The following is a 26,521-nucleotide window of genomic DNA, read 5'->3' on the forward strand; positions in this document are numbered from 1 at the left end:
ATGGTGACTCGTGAATTCTCACGAGGGTTGGAGATGATAACGCAAGATCTCGCGATAGCTTGAGCCGTTGCTATAGCAACTCGTCAAATTTCGCGAGAGTTAAGAAAGGTTACTAGAGGTCATTGAATCATTTATGTGACCTCTGACCTTACCAGCTGAAGGGCTAGGCACATCCATGTCAACAACAAGATGATTCTCCAAGATGTTTTGAGGTTTGTAATATCGTTTTATCCATAAATGTAGAAGGGAAAAGGGTACATATACCACATGAAAGGCCTCTGTTCTGATATGATGTGTAGAAAGTGGAACTATTTCCGGAATTGCATTGGTTTTGATGTGAACAAGCTGGACACACTGTCATTTCTAAGACTGATCAATGAAAACCTTCCAGGGAGAGGGGGTAAGGGGATGGGAGGACGACTGGTGTGTAGAGGGTTAGGGGGAGGAGTGTTGCTTACAGTGTTTGTGTTTATGTGTGTGATATTGCTTTTTAGTGTGTGTGTGTGTGGGGGGGGGGGCTCACATCTGTTATCCTGAGTACAGAGGTAAAATGCGCAATTTTATGGTAAATTCTTGAAAAATGCAAGCCATCCCACCACAGCATGGCACTATAGCTAATGAAAAAGCACTACGTGTATGCATCGTCTTAAGCATTGTGCTTCGTGTTCAACATGCTATATTTTTACTTTCTAAAAATCAAGACACGGGCTCAGTTTTGTAATTGCAATCTAATATAAACTTTGACTTTTGGCAGTGTGATTGTACTGTGATGAGCAAGTTCTCAGTTTGCACTGTGCATGCAAAAGGGTCAAAGGTGAAGTCCCATATTATACCTTATAAACAGTTCTTGTCTAGACCATGCTTGATACTATGACATGTAATGTCCAGATGTGTTACTGTTTATGTCTTAGGGGACTTCAAGTTTGATATACTAGTACATGCATGGTTTTTAATTTTGCGCTAGGGCGAAAATGGAATGTTTGCGATGGTTTTAAGTTGCGGCAGCGCTATAGTCACACTATATTATTGGACAAAAATGTTCGCGGTGGTTTTAAGTTTTCGGTGAAACGGTCGAAAACTGCAAACATTTCTGCATTTACAGTATTTACACTGTATATGAGCAGTTCAAACCTGGCTCTAACATTTGTCTCTTTTCCATCGGTTTAAAACCATCCAGGCAAGATCTTCAAGATGAGCTAACATTGCTGTGAAAGCGTATCTCTCCCGAGTGTCTGGTACAAGTCACTATGCCTGCTACGTACTTGTGGTCAGTAGACTCGGCTGGGAAGGTCTACACACTTTCCACTGGTGGCAGGCAGTGGGAGGAGGTCAAAGGTGAGGATTAGTCAATTCCAAACTTAGGGGGGGAAGCTAATCAATTTTAAGTTTTCATTTAAGATTTAAGAATTAAATTATACAGTGAGGGCAACAAAATTTCATTGTCAAATGATTTTCTCCTTTATTTCGATAATTATTAGAGAAACATACATATAACAGATGGAATTAACCTTCTCCCTGCTGTCTAACTCCGTAACCAATACAAATTACTATCCACAAGTTGCCATACATTGTACATGTTGCAATTGTCTCGCAATAAAGATCTTCTTAATAATATTCTTTTTAACCCTTAATCAACCAGGGGACATTGAGTTGAAGAGAGTGACAGCCACGGAGCAGTGTGCGTGGGGAATCGGGTGTGATCACCAGGTGTACCTGTACGTTCACTCCAGGGAAGTGCCCATCAGGTGTCAGGAAGCCACATATGAGAACCAGGTGTGTTGGTTGTGTCCAGTTCAGCTGTAGGGTGTTATGCACATATGCAGGGCTCGAAATTAAATTTTGGGAATACAATGTAGGTACACTGATGCACCCAACCTAAAAAAATTAGGTGCACAGAGAGAATTTGGGGTGCATAATTAAGTTGAATTTCAGCAAAACATAATTAGAAAGTTTAACGCTTAGCTAGTAACTGCCTGTCTTAAGAACTTCAATCTGTAATTCTATAGCTAACTTAGCATAATTTCAAACAAGGAATAGACATCAAATAAAGTACAACAAAGGTTATATTACTTTCTCTGATACTCCTACATACATTTCTAGAGTATTCTGTATACTAGTGACAATAATACCTTTACCCTAGAGTAAAAAAATATCAAGGTGCAGTCAAAAATTAGGTGCATGTAGCTAAAATTTTGGTTGCACAAAGTCAAAAGTGCACTTGCATCCACTATTTCGAGAGCACTGACGTGACATCACAGCCGTCTTGCTGATTGGTGGTTGAAGCTGAAAGAGTAAGACCTGTAGATTTGCATGTGTGTGATGTCACACACCTGTCATAGTTGCGCTCGTTGAGGTTTGAAGAAAATGATGTGATATGGCACGGAATATTTGCGAGATAGTTTAGCGTTCTGGCATGTTTTGAGTGTTAGGTGATAACTTTATTTTGTTTTCTGTTTGTCGTGAAGAGGGCTGGAAGATATAGAACACAGAAAAGACGATGCAACATTGACATAAACTCTCATATGTCATAGTATCTAAGATGGCCACATAAAAAAAAATGTTGTCCAGGCCTTCTCAAGAAATAGTCACCTGGATATCTGAAGTTTGCCCACCCTCTAGGATACCGATGCTGCATTTAGTAGATCTCTTTAGATTAGTGGTTTCTTTTCAAATGTTGCGGTCTTTGGGTATCTAGGAGAATTATGAGATTTGACATTTTAGGAATCAATGAATGAACAGAAACATGAAAAGAAGTTGATTTTAGATTCTGTTTATCATGTAGAGATGGAACCCAATGGAGGGGTTCTCAGGTCAGCACCTGTTACCTACAGACAGGTGGCACTGGAGTAACCAGCAGGGCACGCAGCTGCAGCCGAAGGACAGCTGCACCCTCCCCTCGCCACACTGGAGCTGGGAGGACGACTGGTACATCGATGAAAACATCCGGGGAGAGCCCACTGACAAAGGGGTGAGTGTCCCTATTATCTTTTTTTACTTGATTGAATTACATGTTGAAACTGTGGAAACAGTTAAAACAGTGTTATTGAAAAGTTTTTCCATAAGGATGTTGATGATGAATATTGCGTAGAATGTTAAAATAGATTTTTTTGTCAAAATTAATTTGTTTTAGATTTTGCTTAGAGTTGGTGCTAAGAACTGATATATGCAGGTGGGGGTACCATTTGAAAATGCCTGACATAATTAAATTAGTATATGACGTACTGTTTATTTCTAAAGCTCGAGGAATAGTAAAGTTCTACTGATTGATGAAATATTTCATGTGGACTATTACATTTTGCTGCAGTGAAGCTTTCCTGACTTCTTCCTCACACATAAAGTTAAAGTGGGTTTACCCATATCAAAGACTAATCTTTACTCTCTTGTGATGTTTCAGGGGTGGCAGTACGCGGTAGACTTCCCCGCCCAGTATGGCCCCAAAAAACGATGGAATTCCTGCGTACGCCGCAGGAAGTGGATACGTTACCGACGATACCACGCAACCGACAACTGGGCACTGGTACATTTTAACAATGTTCTAGTAATACTAATAACAGTGATCATTTTGTCTGCCAAGAATATTGAACTTTAATAATTTTTCTCTTTATGATGCCTTCATGTTTTTTTTTGTCTCTGACTTTTTCTACTTATTTCTTTTTTTCTGCAAAACCTTCTGTCAATCAAGAATCCCTTGTCTATCATTCTCTCTTTCTCTCTTTCCCCTTCTATTGTTCACAGGTGAATGGACAGGTGTGATATCTTTTTATCCTTCCCTTACAGTAAATCTTGAAACATTTGTTTTTTTTTCAAGTTCAAAGGTTTCTCGGTCAATTCAGGCGTCCTAAGATATTGCAAAATTTTGATTTTGATGAGACTACAAAATTGAGGTTCTACAAACTTTAATGCTTTTACCGTAAGGTTTATTCTTTTGACTTTCTCCCTGCTGCCTAAGTCTTTGACCAATAGGCAATTTGGTGCCAAACGGCTACTTTAGTGTGCTAAAGGTTAAATCTCAAACTGCTTTTTTGAGATATTAGATTAAGTTGTCATTTTGATGTTTTTTTGTTCTTTTGATGTTTCAAAAGTCTTGCTTTTGTTTTTTAGATTCCGGGAGTGTTTGAAGACCCCCTGAAGGAGCCGTTCATCGATGTTGCGGCGGGAGGGGCGGAGCTGACCGATCAGCCTCCCGGGCGTGTGTCTGTGTGGACCGTCACCATCATGGGGAGGGTAAGGGGAAAACATTTGCTGATTTTCCATGTCAAGATGATACTCATAAGTGTTTCTCTATGTAACCCTAATGGGGATCTCAAAAAAACAAACATTGCAAACTCTTGTACTTCCTTCTTGCAAAAATGCATGACATGACGTTCTTTTTGATATGATTTTTTAAAAATTAACTTCTTTTAGTGCCGTTTTATAATTTGCAAAATAAGTTCCTGTGCCCGAGATTTGCTTAATCTCAAGTGTATCTGTTTACTAAATTTCCTACAGACCTATTGTGATTTAAGATTCATTCTTTAATCTGAACATGCTATTTTGTACTGTTTATAGACTTTAAGTTGACTGAAATTTTTCTAAATCTTCCAGTGCTTTGAAAAATGGAAAAATTCATTCTTTTTCATTTCAACACCCTTTTTGTACAGTATTTCTACATAACAAGCCATTCTTTTTGTTGTATATTGATACAGAATTAAGTGGTATATGATTTGTTCTCACCTCAACATGCTATTCTGACTTGTGCTTTTTTTTATAGAAGAAATTGACTAGAAATATAGTACAAGTTAGAACACCAGTCCTGACTCAGGAGACCCATAAAAGCTGGTCTATGTGGACAAGTGGTCACCATAGACATTGCCAGGATTCTTAAAGCAATGGGACAAATTATCTAAAGGGACCACCAAAAGTAGTCACATTGGCCAAGTGGTCCTTACAATTAATGTATGTAGAGGTGGTCACTCAACATGCCATTTATACCGTATTGTTCATAATGAAACCAAAAGTCCATCTAATTTTATTTTTGCATTGTGGCAGATTTTCTACAGAACCGAAGTGCATGCAATGAACCCGGAAGGTGTCTCGTGGCAGGAAGTGGATAACGAGGGACGGGAATGTACGCAGATCAGCCTGGGCCCATCCTGTCTCCTGTGGGCGGTGACCTGGGATGGAGAGGTCATGGTCAGGGTCGGAATCACGCGGGATAACCCCATAGGTCAGGGAGCATCTCAAAAGTTCCTTTTTTTCTATAATCTAGAGATACAATGTAAACTGTAAGGATTTATGGAAAAGTCAGTATACTTAAGCATAGAAATACGGAAATTTTTAGTAACTCAAGAATAACAATGTTAATTAACAGTCTCAAATTGGTGTTGTCTTACCATAGAAACTATGGCATGCACGATTTACATTTGTAATGAGTGACATTTAGTTAGTGACTTTGACATGTTCAACTGTTTTTTCCAATTGCCATTGGCATTATTTTATGCAAATGGCAGGAATATGCAAAAATGGCAAATACAATTACGCCAAATTTCCACTTATAATGGAGTGAATGGGAAATTGTTTGGGTTTTCAGAATTTTATGCATATCCCTGAAATATGTGATTAAACGTAATGCAAATAGCTGCAATATACTGCTACATGTATGTATGTGTTGTCTATTCCAGGAACATCCTGGCAGGTAGTGGCCCCCCCGCGGGAGGACGTCCACTTCTTACAAGTGTCAGTCGGGGTCAAGGGCGTTTGGGCTGTCAGCAGAGGGGACAAGGTCAATTTTATTTTCACATGTTATACTGTTATCTATAACAATTCTATGAAGTTTTGTGTCGTTTGGATGGCTCTCTTCAAACACATCTAATGTCCTATTCATGGGACGTCCCTATCTATTAGGTACCCATTTTCACCTGAGTGAAGTAAGGAAATTCATGATAAGTGCCTTCCCACAACCATAAGGTCAGTCAGTATCGGGGCATGTCAGGGATTTGAACCCAGAACCTCTTGATTCTGGGCCAAACACTTTAACCAGTACACCACATGATGCCAATCAATAAGTCTGGGACTACATGTAAGAGAATGACATTGTACTCATCAGCAATATCACAGCAAAAACAGACAGCATACATGTAACTGCAGCAATGAGAATTACTAGTAAGAAGAAATTTCCCTAGCGAACCTTAGTCTCAAGCATGAATGACTGTGGACCATGGCCCTCCGTATTCCTAAAGTGAGTCCTGTGAACTTAAGATGGACTCACTCTGGGAGGAGAGCTTAATGACCATGACTGAACTGCTCCACCCTTGGACTCACTTGAGGAGACCTATTAGAGCTGTCACCCAGCTCCCAAGCCCAGAGTCTGGCCAGGGAGTTCCCTTGTGGGTAGCTAGAGTTGTGTCTGCATTAGTTATGCCAGATTTACCGTGTAATTGAGATCACCAGCTCCAGCCACATAGGCTGTTTACACCATGATTGATGGTTCAGTGCATTGTATTCTTCCAAAACTCACAAACACCATGGCCAGTTTTTTCTATTTTACAGCGGTTAATTTCTTACCACTTATTACATTGTCGTACATCTACTGTACCTAACTAACAAGTTTTAGTTTCCAAGTTACACAATCTCTCCCTGTCAGGGGGATGACCTCTGGGAGGGCTGCTTTCTTAATCGATAATCAGACTGTCTATTAATCACCATGGTCTATCTGCTGTCCTCATCAGGTCAAGTGCAACGTCTATGTCCCCCTGAAGACAAACTATAATGGATACTTGACAGTGGCACAGTACTATCATTGCAAGTCTCTGACTCAGTCCTTGTGAATGCAGACAGAACTCCAGCTACCCACAAGGGAACTCCCTGGCCAGACTCTGGGCTTGGGAGCTGGGTGACAGCTCTGATAGGTCTCAAGTGAGTCCAAGGGTGGAGCAGTTCAGCTAGGTCATTAAGCTCTCCTCCCAGAGTGCAACTCCCTAAGTTCACATACCCATGATGAACCCCTGAGATACACAGTTTTCTATCTGTGTGCTGGGTCTGCTTCCAGCTATAGTGATTAGTGACCTGGACTCACTGATGACTGAAGGTTGACACACTCTAGACTTGGGCCTTGGGGGAGAAGTCAGCTATCATGCATGTCTAATTGATTTATACCCATGATAAACCCTGAGGTAGGCAGTTTTCTATATCTGTGTGCTGGTTCTGCTTCCAGCTATGGTGATTAATGACCTGGACTCACTGATGACTGAAGGTTGACTCACTATCTGAATTGGTCCACCAAATTTCACGCTAAAAGTGCTCAGATAGGGCAAAAGGGGGTAGACTTAATCCAGGATTAAGTCCCCCTCTGGCCGTACTAAGTTCACTTTCAGCCCACCGTGCTTCCTCTCTAAGACAAAGGTTTGGAACACGAAATGTAGTTGTATGCATTGGCAATAGATGTACACATGTATTAGTCACAATGTGCTAAAATCTGATGTTGAACTTCATATTGCATAGAATGAGACTTTCCTAAATGCTAATATTTCATAATTTTGGAACAGGTGTGGTCCAGGAAAGGTGTAGACGCCACAGGAGGAGCGGAGGACCAAGCTGCACTGGTGGGAAGTGCATGGGTAGAGATGGTAGGAGCCATGGCACTCATATCTGTGGGACCAAATGACCAGGTCGGTATAGTTGACATATATGATGTTTGTTGACAAGTTGACAGTGCAGATACAAGAGACCGCTGCAGTTCTGGGTGCTGAAGTAACATTCTGGACTGAAACAGAAACATCATGATTGAGACAAGCTCAACTGACTTAGAGTAAAGACTAACTGAACCAACAGCAGAAGCAGGGGTTACGAAGACTTCTCACTTTTTCACTCAAGTGACTTATGATGACTGATGTCCGCCATGTTTGATTGTTAATCCTTTCTATATGTTTTGTTTGTGATATAAGGTACATTAGGCTTTACAACATACATATACATTGTAATATGATATCAGTTCGTAACTTCCAGAATAGAAATGTTGAAAAGGATCAGATAGATCAAAAATGGGTTAAATATCACACATTCAAATGAATGGCCTTTATTTTTTAAGCTCACAACTTTTTCAAGATGTTTTTAATTCTTATTCTTTATGATAGGTGTGGAGTCTGGATGCCAACGATAGGTACATGGTTTACTTCCGCAAGGGGGTCACCCCCTCCGAGCTCAGCGGCAAAACGTGGAAGGCACTAGAGATCAGCAAGGGGGGTCCTGCATCTATGAACAGCAGCGTTTCCAGTAGCATGTCCGACATATACAGCCAGAGCAACATGCTGTCCTCCCAAATGGATAGACTGCAAGTAGCATCAGATTCCTTCCCTGACATTCAGCCTCAGGCTAGTAGACCAAACTTGGCATCAGATTCGTTCACAGATAGCACTCAGAAAGGTGGTGAAAAGGCTGAAAAATTTGAAGACAGTCAGGATTCAAAAGCGACCCATTCACTAAGTGAGGAAACTTCTAAAGAATCGAAAAAGAAGAAAGAAGGAGAAGAAGAAGAAGAAGACAACAAAGAGAGAAAGGCATTACATGAAAGTTACAACTCGGACATATCAGATACTGTTGTAGACTTCACTAGAGATTATGTACCACAAAAACAAGGTGCAGGATCAAACAACAAAGAGGCCCAAACTGTAAGGACAATGGAAAACACTCCAAAAGGCAAAGCAGAAAACACCCATAGAACACTAGAAGGAAGTCCTGAAAACAGCCGCAACGCAATATGCGGGTCTCAGGACTCCGGAATATCCAAAGGAAACATGGCATCGTCAACAGAGAGCGTGGATGCAAGAACTTCCAACGGAAAACGAAACCCTGTCCTAGAGAAGTTGCAGCAAGAAGACGAGAGTCAATCGGAGAGTAGCGGCAGTCGCAGAGGGTCTGCGACGTCGTTTACTGGCATAGACATGTACGCGGACCTGTACCAACCTGATCCGGCATGGGTGTGGGTAAGCGGAGGAGGATGCGTGATCGACACATTCACGCAGCCAAACTGGTTCACTGCTGCGCCCTCCCACACCAATGGCAGGGGTTAGTATTCTGTATATTTACCATGTTTATATTTACCGCAAGATGCTGTAAACAACATTTGTCTATCATTTTGTCGTCTATGTCACATGCTTTTTTTGTCACAGTAACTTTTGATATGGTAAAAAAAGGAAATGAATGCATGCAACAGCAAAAACAACTTACTAGTATCATATCATTTACATGTAACATCTACTTTCTATCTACATGATGTACACTGTACATGTATAATATTAATAATTCTACCAGCTGAGGGTTTATAATTCCGCCACCCTGAAAAGATGTGTCCAAACAGATTTCCAACCAATGTCCTCCAGTATAAGGCACTCCAGGACCTGTATATCTAAACTATATATATACCTGGGGGAATTGCTTCACTAGACAACTATCAAACCCTGATTTTCAAAGTGGCAGATTTATGTAACCAGGCAGATTATTGTTAAATGAAGGTTAGAATGAAAAAAATCACAAATATTCAACTGTTATATTCTAGAAAATGAATGTCAAATTCCCAGAGCTGTATGCCAACCAGTTTCATAATTCCCTAGTAATTTTGAGAATTTTGATTTCAGGAAACTCCATGCTTGGTCCTTTGGACAGTATGGCCATCTGGGGCCAGGTGCAGATCAACGACGCCCCCTGGAGGAAGAGGGTCTTACTGCAGCTACATGAAAGGACCACAAAAGAGTTACAGCCATTCCAAGATTACGAACAAGCTATTGAAAGGGTGTGTTATCATTATATTCTATTACCTTTCCAAGAAGGTTATGTTTTTGTTTGATTTATGTGTTTGTCTGTGTGTCTGTGTGTGAACACGATAACTCAAGAATGCCCAGGTGGATTTTCTTAATATTTGGTCTATGGGGAGGTCTTTATGAGACCTCGAAATGACCCCTAGCTGCTTGTTATGGTACTGCAACATAACTTTTGGTTTTGATATCTGGTGTCTGGACATGCTATGGTTGTTATTTTTGAGTGGTAGATGCAAATGTAGCTCTTGGGAGGGAGAATACATGTAAGTCGCGTAAGTTTGGGCTCCTTAGCGGCTTTTTGTTTGTATCAAAAATTTGAGAGAATGTTTGTGTGATATTTGTTCATGTTTGCAGACAAAACTCCAGAAAAGATATCCGTAGAATATAATTATACTTAGTATGAAAACACAACCTTATATAATATTACGTTCTGTCAAAGTGCTAACAGTAACCAAGTTAATGAACCTAGACACAAAACATTGTTATGTTTAGCCATACCTAGTATGGCTCAACATATTGTTTTTACTCATGTTTCTTCTCCTTCTTCTTCTTCTTCTTCTTCTCCTGTCAAATCTTCAAATCGATTCCTCTCTGTCATTTTTTGACCAAATGACCTGAAATTTGGTACAAAGGTAGTTTAGGCAAATACCCATACACGGTTTTTAAATTGTTCCGATATTGACCTTGAAAATGATTTTATTGAGGTTTTTCTGACCAAAAACGTACATTTCGGCCTCCTGTGCTCTGGAAATACATCCAAATGACCTGAAATTTGCTATGGGGGTACATTGAACAAATATTCAGAGAACCCCATTCGCACTTTTGGCAAACATTACTTCAAAATACGATTTTGCAGGGTATTTTGAGGAGAACATTGGGTATTTTCCTCATATGACCTATAGGTCATTGACCCCTATTGCACCTGGACTGGCTGTGAGCCTTGCGACCACCCGATTGGCCAATTGAGTTAATTAAGTTGTCTTGCATTTCTGGAGCAGGTGTGCTACATTTGTAGTATTCATACCAAATGTGGTATGGGAATGTGCAGGACATGTGCTTACTATCTCTCCTTTGTTCACTATTTTTGAACAAAGATACACATCTCCAGTCAATTCCACGTCACCAAGAAGGTGTTTGTTGCCGTTTGTTGTAACATTTTCGAAACCTTTGCAACAACCTAACTGATATGAGTGAATGTTTAGAACAATTTCGAACCTTTGTTTGACTTTCGAAATATTTTCTACTGCGTTCCAGCATGTTAGAAACATTTAAATCGGCGGGTACAATATTGATATAAGTTTCGAAACTATCACAACACATAGATTCATCTTTTGTTCGTACAGTTTCGAACATTGGTTAAATGAGCCATACGAAAGCAATTTACACGTCCCTGCTAAGTAGCTGATAGCACCTAATGATAGACCAATAAAGACGCCCCACCGCGAGAAGCCTGGCAGGCGATCGTAGGTGTTTTGTTTACTTTCGCGGTATCAAAAATTTCCACGTGAAGAACGCGGTTGGGTACTCCCAAAATCCTACTACGCCGGACAGAAAAGTTTCCATTAAATTTGTTAGAAATCTTGAATAGATCTAGTTTTCTATTGTTAAAAATCCGTTTCAAGGAAACACGACACACACCACGCTACCGGTACGGTACGGGGGTGTCGCCAGCCGAACAAATCCCCCGCCGCTCACGTTAACCCGCACCCGTTGTTTACGTTTGGAAGAGGTGAGCTGAGAAACACAACGCTCGTTCAAACCTTACTACCGTTGACTGTCACGCCCTTCGAAGCGGTAAACTACAGTCCGCGAAGATTTCTGTGTGTCCTTCAACAACTACAGATAATCGAAGACTCCTCACTGCATGGCTAGCACAACAAAACAACGAGCGCGCACATCTTATGTACTTATCGCCTCGGCAAAGTTTGGCGACAAGCTGGAAGTTTGCTTACGAGGAGGAAAGACCGGACATAAATATTTTACGTGATTATCGGGAAAACACCATGTTCCATTGAACTGGGTGGTTAAACTGCAGTTTAGGAAATTTTATAACAGAAATAAAGTTAAATCAATGATTTTGTGAATGTTTATTTCAGCATTAGTTATTCCAGATATTTTCAAACTCCAAATTCTTCAACACAACACGGGAGATCGTTTCTCCTCAGACTGGCGCGCAACTCCTGACAAAATTGATTGATGATCTCTCTCTGCCGCCGACTTCATTCATGATCAAAGACATCAAAGGCGGGCGGAGGGCGGTGGGGAAACTTGAATATATAATGTGGCGAAGTTGTTGCACAAGGAATTCTCACGCTGAGGGGTACATGAAATAATGCTTACAAAATAGACCTCTATGAATCGGGCCACATTCAGCAATGGTAGACGGATTCGGGGCATGCCGCGCAAAACACACGGTCTCACTGGGGACAGGCGTTTTGGTCCCGCACGTTGTCGCCGCTACGCGATCGAAAGCACGCCGCTGTCTGTCTCGGACCAACACGCGTCTCCCGTGATGTGTAGCGTCCACCAGGCTTTCCTGCGTACGTACGGGCGTATGGATCGTAGAATTCAGCAAAAAAGGAATGATTAGGCCAGTAGAGTCAGTCCCCGGTAAGGTCAATGATTCGCCCGTTTGCGCTTGTAACGTTAAATGAACTTACCCTCTGGTGGCCAAACTTCACTGACAAACATTCTCCCTATTTTTATCATGAGCTTGCGTAGTTAGTCTGGTACTATTATGTGCCGGGAATGTTTATCTATCGCACGCCTTGGAAGGAAGTTCAACCATGATAAATGGTCGGCCTTTGTGAAAAGTTGGAATCCCATGCTGTTGATTTTCGTGATTGAATCTGTAAGAAAATATATTTTCATGTCGTTCATGTTTTTGGGACGGACGCCGGGACGGGGTGAATTTTTTCTATCATAACATTTTTGTCCCGTCAGTAATGCAAATCGAATCGTGTTACACACGAGGCAAAACACTAAAAACGTGGGTCTAGTGGAGTGTTTTGGAGCGGGAAAATGCCGGATATTTGCGGTGCCGAACAGTGTACATCGTCGCGCGCGGGTGACGCTCCGTCAAAACAAATTCGCTGGTGGTCTAGCGCGGCCACCGAAAATAGACTGAAACACACAGGAGGACTTAGCACCTTCGTTTACGGGGCAATTGTGAAAATCTTTTGTTACAAATTGTTCGAACATTGAAACATTTGGATAGATGGTTTGAAACTGTTCTAAATAAAGAGATTTTTGTGCAGTTACGTTCGAAATGTTTCCAACATATGTTAAATAAGTTCAAACATGTTATAAGTTTCAATTCTTATTGTTTGAACAGTTTAGAACTATTGTGATTTAGACATTCTTTTTATCAAAATAGTTCAAACATATTACAAATATTATATTAAAACCCTCTCGGTGACTTGGAACTGACTCGTATTAAACCAAAATGATGCAAAATTTGACATGTGTCTGCCTTGGTACACAGGCCCTCATTTAAATGTTTGGCATACAGCCTTTCAAAACAATTTTTGAAATAAACAATTTTTTGTTTCGTTTTTTTCAACCCAAATGTATACTATTGAATCATGCATTCAAACAAAGGGGTGTCACATTTCTATATTTCACCCATACTATCGCTGCAATATGTTGTTTTTGGTAATTTCCTTCTCCTGTCAAATCCTCATATATATCATTATGTATACTATGGAAAACTTAATTCTTTCCTGGGGTTAATTTTTTTTGAACTGGGTTGATTTTGCGCGAGAGTGTAATTTTGAGCGGATATTTGTCGACTGGTCTAGTTTACATAGAGATGGCACGGGATATCCCATTCTTGCAAGGGGAGGATTCTTTGATTATTTATTGCAATTTTGAGCTGGAGTGATTATGAAAAAGTCCATTTGTTAGCAGTAGTGTATTTGTTTATGTGGATATGGTTTTGGACTGGTCCATATTGTGTTGAGGTGCTACTGGAAGACTCCATTGCTGTATGGAGAGACTAATTGTTTTTAAACTCAATTTTGGACTGGGGTGATCCATTTTTTTAGTGGAAGTATTTTAGAATGGTCCATTGTTATTTTGGGACAGTCCATTTTTTGCATGGCGAGGAGTATGGCTAAACATGCTGTATTTGCTCGCAAATGTTGCCTTTCTAGTTACATTTGTGCTTTTTCGCAGACATCGTGGATTAAGAAGGGCAGCCTGCAGTACTGGAGCGACACCAAGCCTCACCGCTGGGTGGACTGTCGGCTGCACCTGGAACAGAGCTCAGGGAAGGGCCTGTACGACTGCAAGTTCACCTGCTACTACAAGTACTACGACTCCGAGAAGGTTAGACAAACTTCTGTTATGGCACAGTCATATTTGCCGCTGGGCATTGTACAATTTTGATGTGACATTCATAGAAGTATCAAGCTGTAACAGACACAACCCGTCGAAAAGGATCTAACTACATGTAAATTACTTAGTAATACATGTGTAAAGACAGCCTTTTCTATAACACAGTAGTTGAATTTTGAATGACACATGCATGACTATCCCCATTGGCCCATACAATGACGAGTCAAAAGAATGATTAGTTTAGATTTAAGTACTAGGCTTTTTTCCAGCCCACAGATCACTAATTAAAAACTGTTACAAAGGAAAATAGAACTTTGAGTATGTATTATGTAAGGCCATATGCATGTTGATTTGATTATATGGATGACATCCAAGTGTGCATCAATTTTCATCTGTTTAAAAAAAAGTTTTTCACCATATTGTTAATCTACAAAGCAGCTGTAAGATTAGCAAATATATGCCATAAATTTTACAAAAATAACTGAGAATGGATTCTTATGTCATAGAATGCCAAAGCCAATTCCAAACTAAAGTCAAAGAAGAAAATATATCAAAGATCAAAATGAATATTAATCCGTAGACCATACTCTGTGTGTTTAGTCATTATTTTGTTCAACCTTCCTGACCATTTAGATTTCATAATAAAGGCAATTGTTTTGTCAACCTTATTTCTATTCTCTCACTCCCATCAGTTATTGGGTAATCCCAGATCTAGAGGATGTCATTCATATGATTAAATCATCATTGTATATAAGTTACAAATATTATGATATGGATACATTTGAAATATTTTGTACGTTTTTTCTATCTTTTCAAAACTGTGCAGTATCTTCAGTTTCCTCTGAGTGAGATCGTCTGTGTACTGAGGGTGAACCACGGTGGGAATCAGCGCCCGGTACTCGCCATCTACACCGCCAAGAGAACCGCCAAGAAGGTTCCCGTCAGGTTGGCGTGCTCGACCGAAAAAGAACTCGAGGACTGGGTACGACTTTAATGCTTTATGAATAAAAAAAGGTTGTCCCGTTGTCCATTTAATGCCATGCCTTGGGGGCAGTGGGTTGTTATCGGCATGGTATTGGAAGGCTGAGCCCATCCCTCTCCTTTCACTGCCTTTTACCTCCACAACAGAAGTCAGGTACCCATTTTTACACCTGAATGGAGTGAGGAAAGTCGTGTTAGGTGAGTGCCTTTCCCAAGGACACAACGTCTAACCAAAAATGCCAGGAAGTAAACCAGTGACCCCTCAATTTCGTGTGCACCAGCCTAGCTACTTGGCAATTGGACATCACATTGGACACCACATGCTGATTTATGTGGATGAATCAGATGTTAAACTACACTGTATCAATCTAGGAGAAGACAATCAAAGACTTCACCCCCTCAGACTGTAGGCACCTTCTAGCAGAACATGTATACAGAGACTGCACTGCAGGGACACAAACACAAAGAGAGACATGCACAGACAAGCCGAAAACATTACTTTGCTACCTTGCATTTAAGTCCATGTGCAAACATGTCTTTCGTTACTGTAAAGATTAAAATCAAATTATGCATTAATTTATACCTCAGTCTGTGTTTTTGCAACGTGATTTCATAATGAATCTTAGTTAAAAAGTTAGTTAAAATCCTCTCACTCCATCAGGTCTATAGGGCAGTGCCCATCCCTGTTTCATAGCCCTGGGCCACACTGTGGTGCAACCACTGCAGCAGGGGGCTAGTCCACTGGCAGTGGAGTGTGTTTTAATAACTTCCATACTGTTTCTGAAGTATGTACCATTTTTATAAAGTCTTTGGTATGACTCAATGCGCCTAATAACCAGACGTGTCATAATTTGAACCAGATGTGGTAAGTGACCGAAGCGCAGACCATTACACCACAGGGAAACCCATAATGAATCTTTGACATGTCTAATGCATTACTTCCTTCTTTCCTAATTAGAATCTAATGATATTAAGCATTATAGTTAGTCTTTTTTGTTGTTGTAACAGGTGACAATTTGATCTTTAATTCCATCCAGTTGACAGCCATCAGCCTGGCCTGCTGTGAGCTGCAGGGCTGCAAGGGGGCACCGACGAGCAGAGCAGTTTGGTCCACCACATGTAGGGGGGATATCTTTGTCTACGAACCCACTCATGACATGGAGATCACACCCGCCAATCAGATGTAAGATCGAGGCTCATAATACAAGTTCTATTTTGATCTTTTTCTTCACTTCGATTGTTAGAGATTTCAAGTCAGGAAAGTCATGGGCAAAAAAGATGAGGAAAGTTTTCAGTCCACCCAAAATTTGACATTCACACAGTTTACATACTACTAGAGAGGGTTACAGACCTTTGGATGGGAGTCTATTTCTGTGTTAGAAGAGAACCACCGTGAGCATGTTAAAGAACCCACCACACTTATCATAAAGAGTAGGGATCCTTATCTTTTTGTGTGGATCATACCTTACAGCCCGGTCTTACGCAGCTTTTAGTTACTGTACAAAACTGATGTGTAATGCCATGAGGTAGCTGCAGTTAACCAGTTATTGAATACAGTGAAAGTACAAGTGACCATCTTTACATAAGGACCACCTGGCCATTGATGAGGGCCTGCATGCCCTTTTCCATTAAGCGTTATGCGCTGTTTTAATTCACCGTTAATCATTGCCGGCCCGCTCTAATTCAACGTTAAACGTTATTGATATATTAATCGTGAAGCGTTACTCGTCATTTCAATTCTACGTAGCACGTTAATTGTCATCCTGAATTCAACGTTAAGTGTTATTCATGGTTATCGGGTTATTCCTCGTTACGCACGAAATAGCGTTTCAGTGGGTCAAGATTTCTTCAAAATTTTCCCCAGGATCATGAACATTTCATCCCACCATTACAAAATTTCCTGTCGCTGCCGAATTTAAAGGGTTCGGAGCAGGCGTGTGAGAATGCATGGCGTACCAGGTCTCTTGCCACAAGATCAGGGCGACCTGAATTTACCGTTAAGCGTTGCCAGGATTCCCCCATGCAGACCCTCATTGATATAAAGTCAAACCTGTCCTAGTGACCACCTGTACATAAGGACCACCTGGCCATTGATATACAGCCAAACCTGTACAAGTGATCACCTCTACATAAGGACCACCTGGCCATTGATATACATGTACAGTCAAACCTGTACCAGTGACCAACTCTGCATAAAGACCACCTGGCCAATGTGACTTTTTTGTGATCCCTTATTAGAGGATTTTTGCCATTGACATGAGCATTAAGAATCCTTTCTGCACGCTGGTTTCTTGCAAAAATCACAAATTAACCTAAAACCAGTAACTGCAAAAAATGTTTACATTTACATGTCCACTTGAACTTGTAGGTTCTGGAGACAGATGGGAGGACACCTGAACATGGTGGAGTGTGGAGGAGGGGGCGTGGTCTGGGGCGTCGGCTTCGATGGCACCGGCTGGGTCTACACGGGGGGGTACGGAGGAGGCATGTTTAAAGGTCACACAATCTTAAAGATTCTTATTTAAAGAAACAAACCCTTAGTTCAGTAACACTTCAAGGTGTAGTCACATAGGCCATACAATGTATTGTAGTATGATTTTCAGTGCAGCTGTTACAGAAGAAACCATCAGCAAGTATGCAACATTTTCTGTGACAAGGCAATTGAATTTTGTAGGACACACTTGCAACTGTCCAAAGAATACCCTCAGTTTTCTGTTGTAAATATGTCAAGTAGTATTACAAAGGCCTTTGGATAAACGCTAATTGGATGAATTGTTATTGTCAATTTGGGCTGTTGAGTATCATTCTCAATTTCTCTTCCCATTAAAGTGGGGGGGGGGGCAGATTGACTCATACACTAACTGTTTTAGATATACACATGTATCATGATGCTGATTGAAAGAATGATCATAGTAAACACATGTACCTGTTGTAGGTATAGCCAGCAGTCCTGGAGGCATCCATACCCAGACTGATGTGAAGTACATCTACATCTACGAGAACCAGAGATGGAACCCCATGACAGGCTTCTCTGATAGGTGAGCTGTTCATCATCGTAAGAGTTACTTACATGTACACATGTATTGTGATCCTAAATTTAAAGTATGTTATCTTCAGAATGATTTATCAATGATTTATCAATCAGAATGATTTATTGATAATAGATATAGCAGCTAGCCTGACTAAATCACCCTTACAGCAGCCCTTCCACTAGTAAGGCCCCTGGAAGCTTGATGGCCAACAGCTCCAAGTCAGGAGAATTGAGAACGTCCTAATCCTGTTGATGTCTGGTTTCAACAGTGATAAAGAATCCTGAGCTTCAACTGATTCTCATAGTGATCAAGAATCCTGAGCTCCTATTGGTAGTTCTGGAGATGGGAATGGTTCTCTTGAGTTGGAGGTGAATGGACACAAGCTCTCAGGGAAGGGGACCAAATCAGCCCCTGACAGCAAGAGATTGTGAAACACAGACTAAAGTAGCAGCGACATTTTGAATTGTGTCTACTTGTACATAGGACATGAAAAGGTTCATGTACATTGTGTTCAAATGCTATCGTACGGCTGTACAAAAGGTTTGAAAAAAAGTTAGGCAAAGAAAGGCAAAACTATCAGAGTGTACAAATTGAAATTGCTCCTGTTTTTTTTTCCAATAGAGGATTTCCCACAGACAGATACATGTGGAGTGACATCACAGGGCGACAGGAATGTACCAAGGAGGGCACCAAGACACCCACAACAGAATGGCATTGGGTGGGTCTCATACACTGTACAACGTAGTTTCATATATTTTCACAGGGACTTGATTTTGCCTCAGGAGAAGAAATGCAGTGTTTTAAGTAAAAAAACACCCAAATCTGTATAGTCAGTCAATTTACTGTGATTCAGGATGATTCTAATCAATGGATTGACTTGAAATTCAGGATCCATAAATAGGAGACATATTCTGACACAATTCTGATTTAAATTCGCATTCAACAGAGACTTTGAACAGATCTCTACCAGTAGGATTGGCTATTCTGCCAGATCACAATCTTTACTCTGATGTACACATGTATAAATCTTTTTTATCAAAACTATTTTGATACGCTCCATCCTACAGATGAATTCAATATATTTCTATAAGGAGATATTCTATACTATGTACAAATTGCTAAATACAGGAAAGAATGTTTAGACAATATAGATTTCATTGGTATTATGAATTCATTTGTATTCACTTGCTTGTTTCTATGTCAGTTCCAGAAGACCTTACGAAAGTGGCTGTAATTTTGATTTTTGTTGTGTCTATAAAGATTGCATACTGTTGGTTAGGTCGGTGACTGGACTATCGACTACAAGCCACCAGGGGGCGCTGATAAGAAGGGCTGGCAGTACGCTACGGACTTTCCCGCCTCGTACCACGGGTACAAAGGCTGGAACGACTACGTCAGGAGGAGGAGGTGGATGAGGTTGGTGTTTTAGTCTTGCTGGACCCATATATATTTATATACACAGCCCGTTTTACAAAAAGGGTGTCATTGGCTGGAATGTTGTTTTTAGCATTCTTATGTACCAGTCTGTCAATCTTTGAATAAGCCATTTATACATATTAAGGGTTACAAGTTCTGGGTTACCAAATTGAATTATATGAGAATAGTAAAATATTGGGGCAAGATAAAGGGATTGAAAGTTGGACTCTTTTGCTTAATATGTCAAGTCAAAGAAGCTAATAATGTCTTCTATACTAATTGAATAAACAAATAAATGTTTAATTTCATCAGATCTAGTGTAACACTGGTCTCCCCTTCTTTTGTCTGTTAAAAAGTCTTATTGTATAACTTAGTATTTTAGGACTGATTTGATTTGAATCAATTGAATAAAGATAAAAGGAATTTTTTTTTTCTTGACAACCAGGAAAGCGAAGATCGTGACTACCGGACCCTGGATGGAGGCCCCGCCCCAACACTTAAAGGACATCTCCGTCCAGGTCGACCAACCAGAGAGCAGTACGGACCCCATTGCATTGTGGGCCATCGGTGTGAATGGTGACGTCCTGTGCAGAATGGGGGTCATCCAGGACTTTCCACAAGTGAGACGGAGTTTAGATACAGCCACATTCTTTGTTACGATTTTTTTTTGGTGTACAATTTTCAGCAAGGCTATGACAGAACTGACGGTCAATAAATTCAAAATCTACAGCAACGTTTTTTTGTCACAACACAGTCAAATTTTGTACAAAACATCCACAACTGTCCCCAAAATGCCCTCAATTTTGTGCCATATTAATAAGTTGTATCACGAAGGTGACTAGCTAGGCCCTAGCTGCATACTAGTACCTTTAAGTTGCTTGTTACATAATGTAATAATTGATATATTTCAAACATCTACTACAAACAATCATACAATGACCTAACAAAATAGATGATTAACCAACGTCGCACACCTAAGCTTGAAAAAACAAAAGCCAATTAAATGTAGTCAGTAGTCACTCCAAACGTAACAAATAATCAACATGCAGTAACATAGAAATATATAATAATTGAAAATATATCAATAACAGGGCCTTTTTTGCACTGAAAAGATCCAGTTATTGATATATTTTCAATTATTCTATATTTCTATGTTACTTGTAAATGATAAATATGATAATGTGTAATATCCCTGATGTGTTGTAATGTGTTGTAATTAATCTTATTATTTCACATCCAGGGTGTGTCCTGGTTACACGTACCCACGGACCAGCCCATGTCGTCAGTCTCCGTGGGGGGGAACAACAGAGTCTGGGTGACAGCACAAGATGGCTCCGCCTTCTTCAGGAATGGTATAACCCAGAAGGAGCCACAAGGTCTGAGTCTTGCTAATACATGATTGTATTATTATTATAACAGGGTTATTAGATGATTATACAATGATTATAAGAGTCTAAATAAAAATGTTTTTGGTGTATTTGTTTGTTTGCTATGTGTGTTGAACTTCATATTTCCATAATGCAGTATATATTTTTATCAGGGCTGCCTCCAGCTTTACATGTTTTTCTGTCCCACTCATTGTTAGTGGATTTCTGTAAGTTTTAACATAAATCTGTCATTTTTGGCTAAGAAAAATATGTTTTGACCAATTTTATGCCATGAATTCAAGATTATGTAGACAACTGGCTAGGGGTGAAATCAATCTCCGTCCCAACAAGCACATTTTTGTCCCAGGATGGAGGGACAGGACCTGGAGACAGCTCGAAATCTTGATGATACAGTTTTACTGTACCTTATAGATATTGTTACAGTTATTAGCTTTTCATATTTTCTAGGTAGTAATAAGTGTTGGAGACAGGCCTGAATCTTACGCAATTATATGATATAGTACAACTACTTCATAGCTATTGTTTCATATTTTCTAGGTACATGTTGGTTCCACATCCCCTCCCCACATAACCGACCCCTGGTACAGGTGTCAGTCGGAGAGTCTTCCGTCTGGGCAGTGGACAAGTTCCGTAAGTCCTCCACTCTCACGCCATTGTATACATGCAGTAACTGTAAATTTGATTTTATTTCAAAGTAGGAGAGAAAAGAAGGTTTAGGCGGTGTTTGGAATTTGCAGTTGAAACAATTCTGTAGCACAGCATTCAAACAAGGCAGACATATTTTGCTGTAGAGAGGTTACGGCAAAAACCAAGAAACTAAAACCACATCATGCTTACTTGCTTACTTGCTTATGTCGAGACCTCACTTCGGAAGTTCCAGTCACAAGTCAAGATAACGAGACCACATCATAAGTAATCAGTGCAGATGGAACAAGTTTAGTTTTCGCTTCTGTGTGTCAGACTGTTGAAACATAATCCAATTCTTTAGCTGAGTTGATTGAAGGAAATCCTTATCTTTTTGTAGTAACATTTACATTTGCCTAGAGAATATATTTGAAAGCTTAGAAGTTCAACATAGGCAGGCAATGAAGATAAATATGGCCTTTCAAACACTAGTATTGGTAACCTTTAGTTAAAAGATTTGAAAGTCTTAATTTGGACAACTTTGGTATTCATGATCATGTGTCTTGTTCAATCAGATATATAAGATATTTCTATAATATGATAATTATATATAATGATAATCAAGTCCCTGACCCACAGAAAATGTTACATGGTTTGTAAAATCTTATGTTTCCCTAGATTGGATAGTAAATTTTATACAATAATGTAACCAATGTAACAGTTACACAATATCAAGTTGTATTTTGTCCTTGTTTTATACTAAGATTTGTGTTAACTTTTACCCAATTAGCTTAAGAGAATTAATTGTTTCTGCCCATTGTGAAGTGTTTTCTCTTGTCTTGCAATTGTTTTGCTCCATTGTAGACAATCTGTGGTTTAGGACCCAAACACAACCTAACTACCCCCAGGGCACGACATGGTATCACCTCAGTCCCAATGTCCAGAAGGTATCGGTGGGACCACAGAACCAGGTAAACAGGGGTGTTTTATTTTTTCTGTCTTCTTCTCCAGACTGGTTGTGGTTTAGGACACAAGTAACTTCTACCTTTCCCGAGGGTACAAGGTGGGACTACCTCAGTCCTAATGTCAAGAAGGTTTCAGTGGGTCCGCAAGACCAGGTAACATTTTTATTTTATTTTTCAATGTCCTGCACAATCTTTTAAAACCATGCCAACACTTTTTACAACACTTTTTACAACATTTTTACAAATTTTTCAGATTAAAATTAAGATGCTAGCTGTTTAAACATTTTTGTAGTATCCTCCTAACCTCTATACACACCCTTCTTGCTTGTAATCCATTAGAATATCTTTTTTCTCCACTCTCTTGCATTAATGACTAACCCTTTCAGTTTGAGCCTTCTTGCAAATCTCTGAATTCTTGTCGTGCAAGTTGCTTTCCCCATGTTGTGAACAACTGTATTTGTGCGTAAAGCTGCCCCCCCCTCTTCAATAGATAATTATTAGTAATAATGGCTGGATGATACATTTATATCTTAATGTGTAAAGGAGTGCCTGAATGTGGGATAGTGCATAATATGGAGGATGCAGAATGCTGATTTGGCATTTATTACACATTGCAATCAATTAGAAAAAGTCCCCAATATAGTAGGTTTAAATTCTAGTTACAACTTTTGTACATGATTTTGTATTTCGAATTAGAGCACTGTCTACCTAAAATCAAGAATCATGTAAAGTGATAACGGTTGATTGCACCGCACCTGTTTAAGGAAAAAAGGCATGCAGGCTCCAATTAGGTGTTTTGTGGGTTTGCGTAGCTGGTATATTGGGAAATACTCTGTGGTTTGTAGTTGCGTTGATTTTGTAAATATGCTAATGTGCTTGGGTACTAAGGTGTGGATAATAGCTGAGGACAGTCCAGAGAAAGGAACATGGATCCCGATGGCAGACGAGGTCATGGACAAGGTCAAAGAAAAGGTGCTAGATCGGTTATTTGTTTGATTTGTGTGTGTGTGTGTGTTAGTGTGTGTGTGGGCGCGTGCGTGTGTGTATACAAGTACATTATTCTGTACGTGTGTGTATGTGTGTGTGTCTATGTACGTGCGTGCTTGAGTGTTTTTTTCCTATGTATGTGTGTATGTATGTGTGTGTGTGTGTGCACTATGTGTGTGTCTTCTAACTTGCATGCACATGTATATAATGCACCTAATGCTTTTTACAATCATGCAGCCTTATGCATTATACTAATACTGTGCCTTTGATGTTCTGCATTACTTTTGCCCCAGTGAATACTTTCCCTTTTAGTTTTGCTAGGCTATCAGACATGTACTGTGTACAATAAACAATGTAGTTCAAACCATGTTTTACATGCTCCTCCTTCGCTTCACTGTAAAAGGTTCACTATGCACATATACAATGTCATGTATGTATTTTAAGGTATTTTAAAGTATGCAGCAGCTACATTTGTAATATATATTACATATGAACATGACAAAAAATTGTTGACCATATTTCAAGTTTGTATTTTTAGCTTTTTGTTGTCAAGCACTCTGTCATTTCAGTCAGTATTTTCAGTATATACTATGAAAAATCATATTGTAGCTGTTACATTGTACTATAATTGTAACTAATTTGTAGGTACAACATTTAGGGTTTAAAATTCCTAAATGGTGCCAAGTTTTATGCTTAGATTTCTGCAGTGAACAAAATGGGATAGTTCATTCTTTATTTTGAAAAAGATTGTATACTGTGTATTTCATTGTCTTTGACTGAAAGTGTTTATGTTGCACAGGTGTGGGTGCTTCAGGGTTACGTGCCACAGGGGTCGCGTGGTGTCGTAGGTCACAGGTTGGGGGTCAAGATACCAGAGATCCCTATTGGCAAGACCTGGGACACCCAAGGCATTGGGGTATGAAAATATAATGTTACATGGCTTCCTAAATATTTGGTAGTTGTTGTTTTTTAATCATATTCAGAGAAACCCTTCTTTTCTGTACATCTACATGATTCAGATGTTATCAATTATAGAAGCTTTGTCATAAATTATGCCACGTTTTTCTACACTTGTATTTGCAGCAACTTAGCATGAATTTTTTTTTCTCTCAGGGAGGGTGGATCCACCTAAGTATAAGAGCCTGCACAGTGCAAGATCCTCCCACAGGGGTGTGCACAGATGATGCAGCAGCCACCGTTAAGGGTGTTCATGAGGAGGGGGATGCCACTATTTACAACAGCCAACCTGTGTGCTGAGGCAGACATATCACAGAACATCTGAATCATACTTGCAGAATATTCTGCTACATTTATGTTGATGGTGTTTGAATTGTGGAATCAAATCTGGGTATAGTTTCTTTTAGAAGATGTGTTATTTCAGAAGTCTGCTTCCAAAACTTCGAGCCCTAAATTTGAATAGATTCTAAACATATGTTATTCATAAGTTAATATGACTACAAGACATGGAATTTTTGAGTATACAAACAATAAGCACATATATGTATTAAAAAAGTCATATCGTACTAGTATATGAAATGGATAGCTATTATATCCAGTTTTTTTGTGCAATTTATTTAGTTTACACAATATCTTGTAACTGTACACTGTACAAAAAGTAGTACATTTACATTGTATGAGACATGCAATGATATAGATATTAGACATGTATATACTGATACTATATCCATGGTAAAATATACATGTATAGCAGTTCCAATACATTGTGTAAGCCAACAAGTACTTTTGTTGGTAGGAAAGGGTTGGTGATATATATATATTTCAGTTGAAGTTCATCTGGAAAATATTTGATAATATTTAGTTGACAAATTGTCAAGAGTTTAGCCATGACACATACATGTAGTTATTTATATTTCTAGATGACAGACATACATAACCTGTATATGATTTTTCTGAAAGCCAGTAGAGTGTCGAATTTTCTTGGAAAGCTCATTATGTATTCATTGATATATGTAAGGGTAGAATCTGCAATCTGGTAGAATTACAGTGAGTGTTGGTAGAGGTTTTGATCGGCGTCTGCCATTTCATTCAGCAAATCTATACACTAGGTGCCAATGATGTCAATGTAGACTAAAGTGAAAATTATGTGACTTGTTTAGAACCATGACATGAAATGTGATAGAGGTTGTTCCATGACAAGTATTTGGCGTAAAAATGAAAATTATAAAGTTATGAAGTGTGAAATTACAGTGCGATAATGTATTAGTTATGCAGGATGAAGTAAAGAGTGGCCATGTCCGTATTTAAAATGTAACTAGTCTGTTTCTCAGCCACTGAAACAATACAGTAATTCTGCAAATGATTGCGGTGGTTTGATTTTCCCACTTACCCCTTGCTGTGAAATCATTGCAAATATATTTTTTTGTAGTTCTAACTGTACTACAGACAAATGTTACATCAACAAACTTTAAACCCTGCAAAAGCATCCTTTTTCCTCCAAAATAAAACCATGGCAAAAGTAAATGTATTTACAGTCCTATTTGTTGGACTCACTATCTTTGTCTCAAAACATAGTTCCTTATACTTAGAAACTGCTGTAAAGATATGTATTTGTGAAATGTATAAGCTACACTATGAATAAAGTCAGTTGTAACATAATGTACTTTATGCCTAGTACTACATTTTTTACAGTAAGTACATGTAAGATAAAGTAAGTTGATAGACTTAATTTCACGGTCACAGTGTTAAAATGTTCCAGTGAAAACTTTTATCACTAGAATTATTACTTTGAACTGTATATTCTTTTAAGCTTAATGTAGTGACACTACACTTATACACCTGTTCCTTCCCCCTCCTCAAAGTAATGAAAACAACAAAAAACAACAACGGAGCAACCGTGTAGGTTAGAAGTAAACGATGATTTATTTTTGATGTAAAAAGTATTCATTTTTGATATGATGATTCATTTTTGATGAAATAATCTATTTTTGACAGAATTATTTATTGCTCAATGTAAACCCGGTGTTTCAACGAGGCTACTT

The 26,521-nt window shown here is 39.4% G+C and overlaps 1 protein-coding gene across 4 annotated transcripts; it reads left to right on the forward strand.

Moving 5' to 3' along the window:
• The first annotated feature begins 95 nt into the window (after nt 1-95).
• Nucleotides 96-26,142, forward strand: LOC136440895 (tectonin beta-propeller repeat-containing protein 1-like). 4 transcript variants are annotated; one of them, XM_066437058.1, is made up of 25 exons: nt 96-212; nt 1,178-1,335; nt 1,640-1,773; nt 2,783-2,968; nt 3,395-3,517; nt 4,102-4,224; nt 5,029-5,206; nt 5,661-5,761; nt 7,524-7,646; nt 8,112-9,042; nt 9,612-9,766; nt 13,968-14,120; nt 14,956-15,111; nt 16,148-16,293; nt 17,479-17,606; nt 18,046-18,148; nt 18,764-18,860; nt 19,422-19,558; nt 20,004-20,178; nt 20,799-20,934; nt 21,484-21,576; nt 22,435-22,541; nt 23,424-23,507; nt 24,322-24,438; nt 24,636-26,142. In XM_066437058.1, the coding sequence occupies exons 2-25, from the start codon at nt 1,248-1,250 to the stop codon at nt 24,777-24,779; spliced, it is 3,918 nt and encodes a 1,305-aa protein (XP_066293155.1). In that variant the 5' UTR covers nt 96-212; nt 1,178-1,247; the 3' UTR covers nt 24,780-26,142. The 4 variants fall into 4 exon arrangements, with proteins under 4 accessions (XP_066293155.1, XP_066293154.1, XP_066293157.1 ...); XM_066437057.1 differs by lacking the exon at nt 22,435-22,541 and adding an exon at nt 22,582-22,688; XM_066437060.1 differs by lacking the exon at nt 23,424-23,507.
• The last annotated feature ends 379 nt before the right edge of the window (nt 26,143-26,521 follow it).

Source organism: Branchiostoma lanceolatum, chromosome 8 (genome assembly GCF_035083965.1).
Source record: "Branchiostoma lanceolatum isolate klBraLanc5 chromosome 8, klBraLanc5.hap2, whole genome shotgun sequence".
NCBI lineage: Eukaryota > Metazoa > Chordata > Leptocardii > Amphioxiformes > Branchiostomatidae > Branchiostoma > Branchiostoma lanceolatum.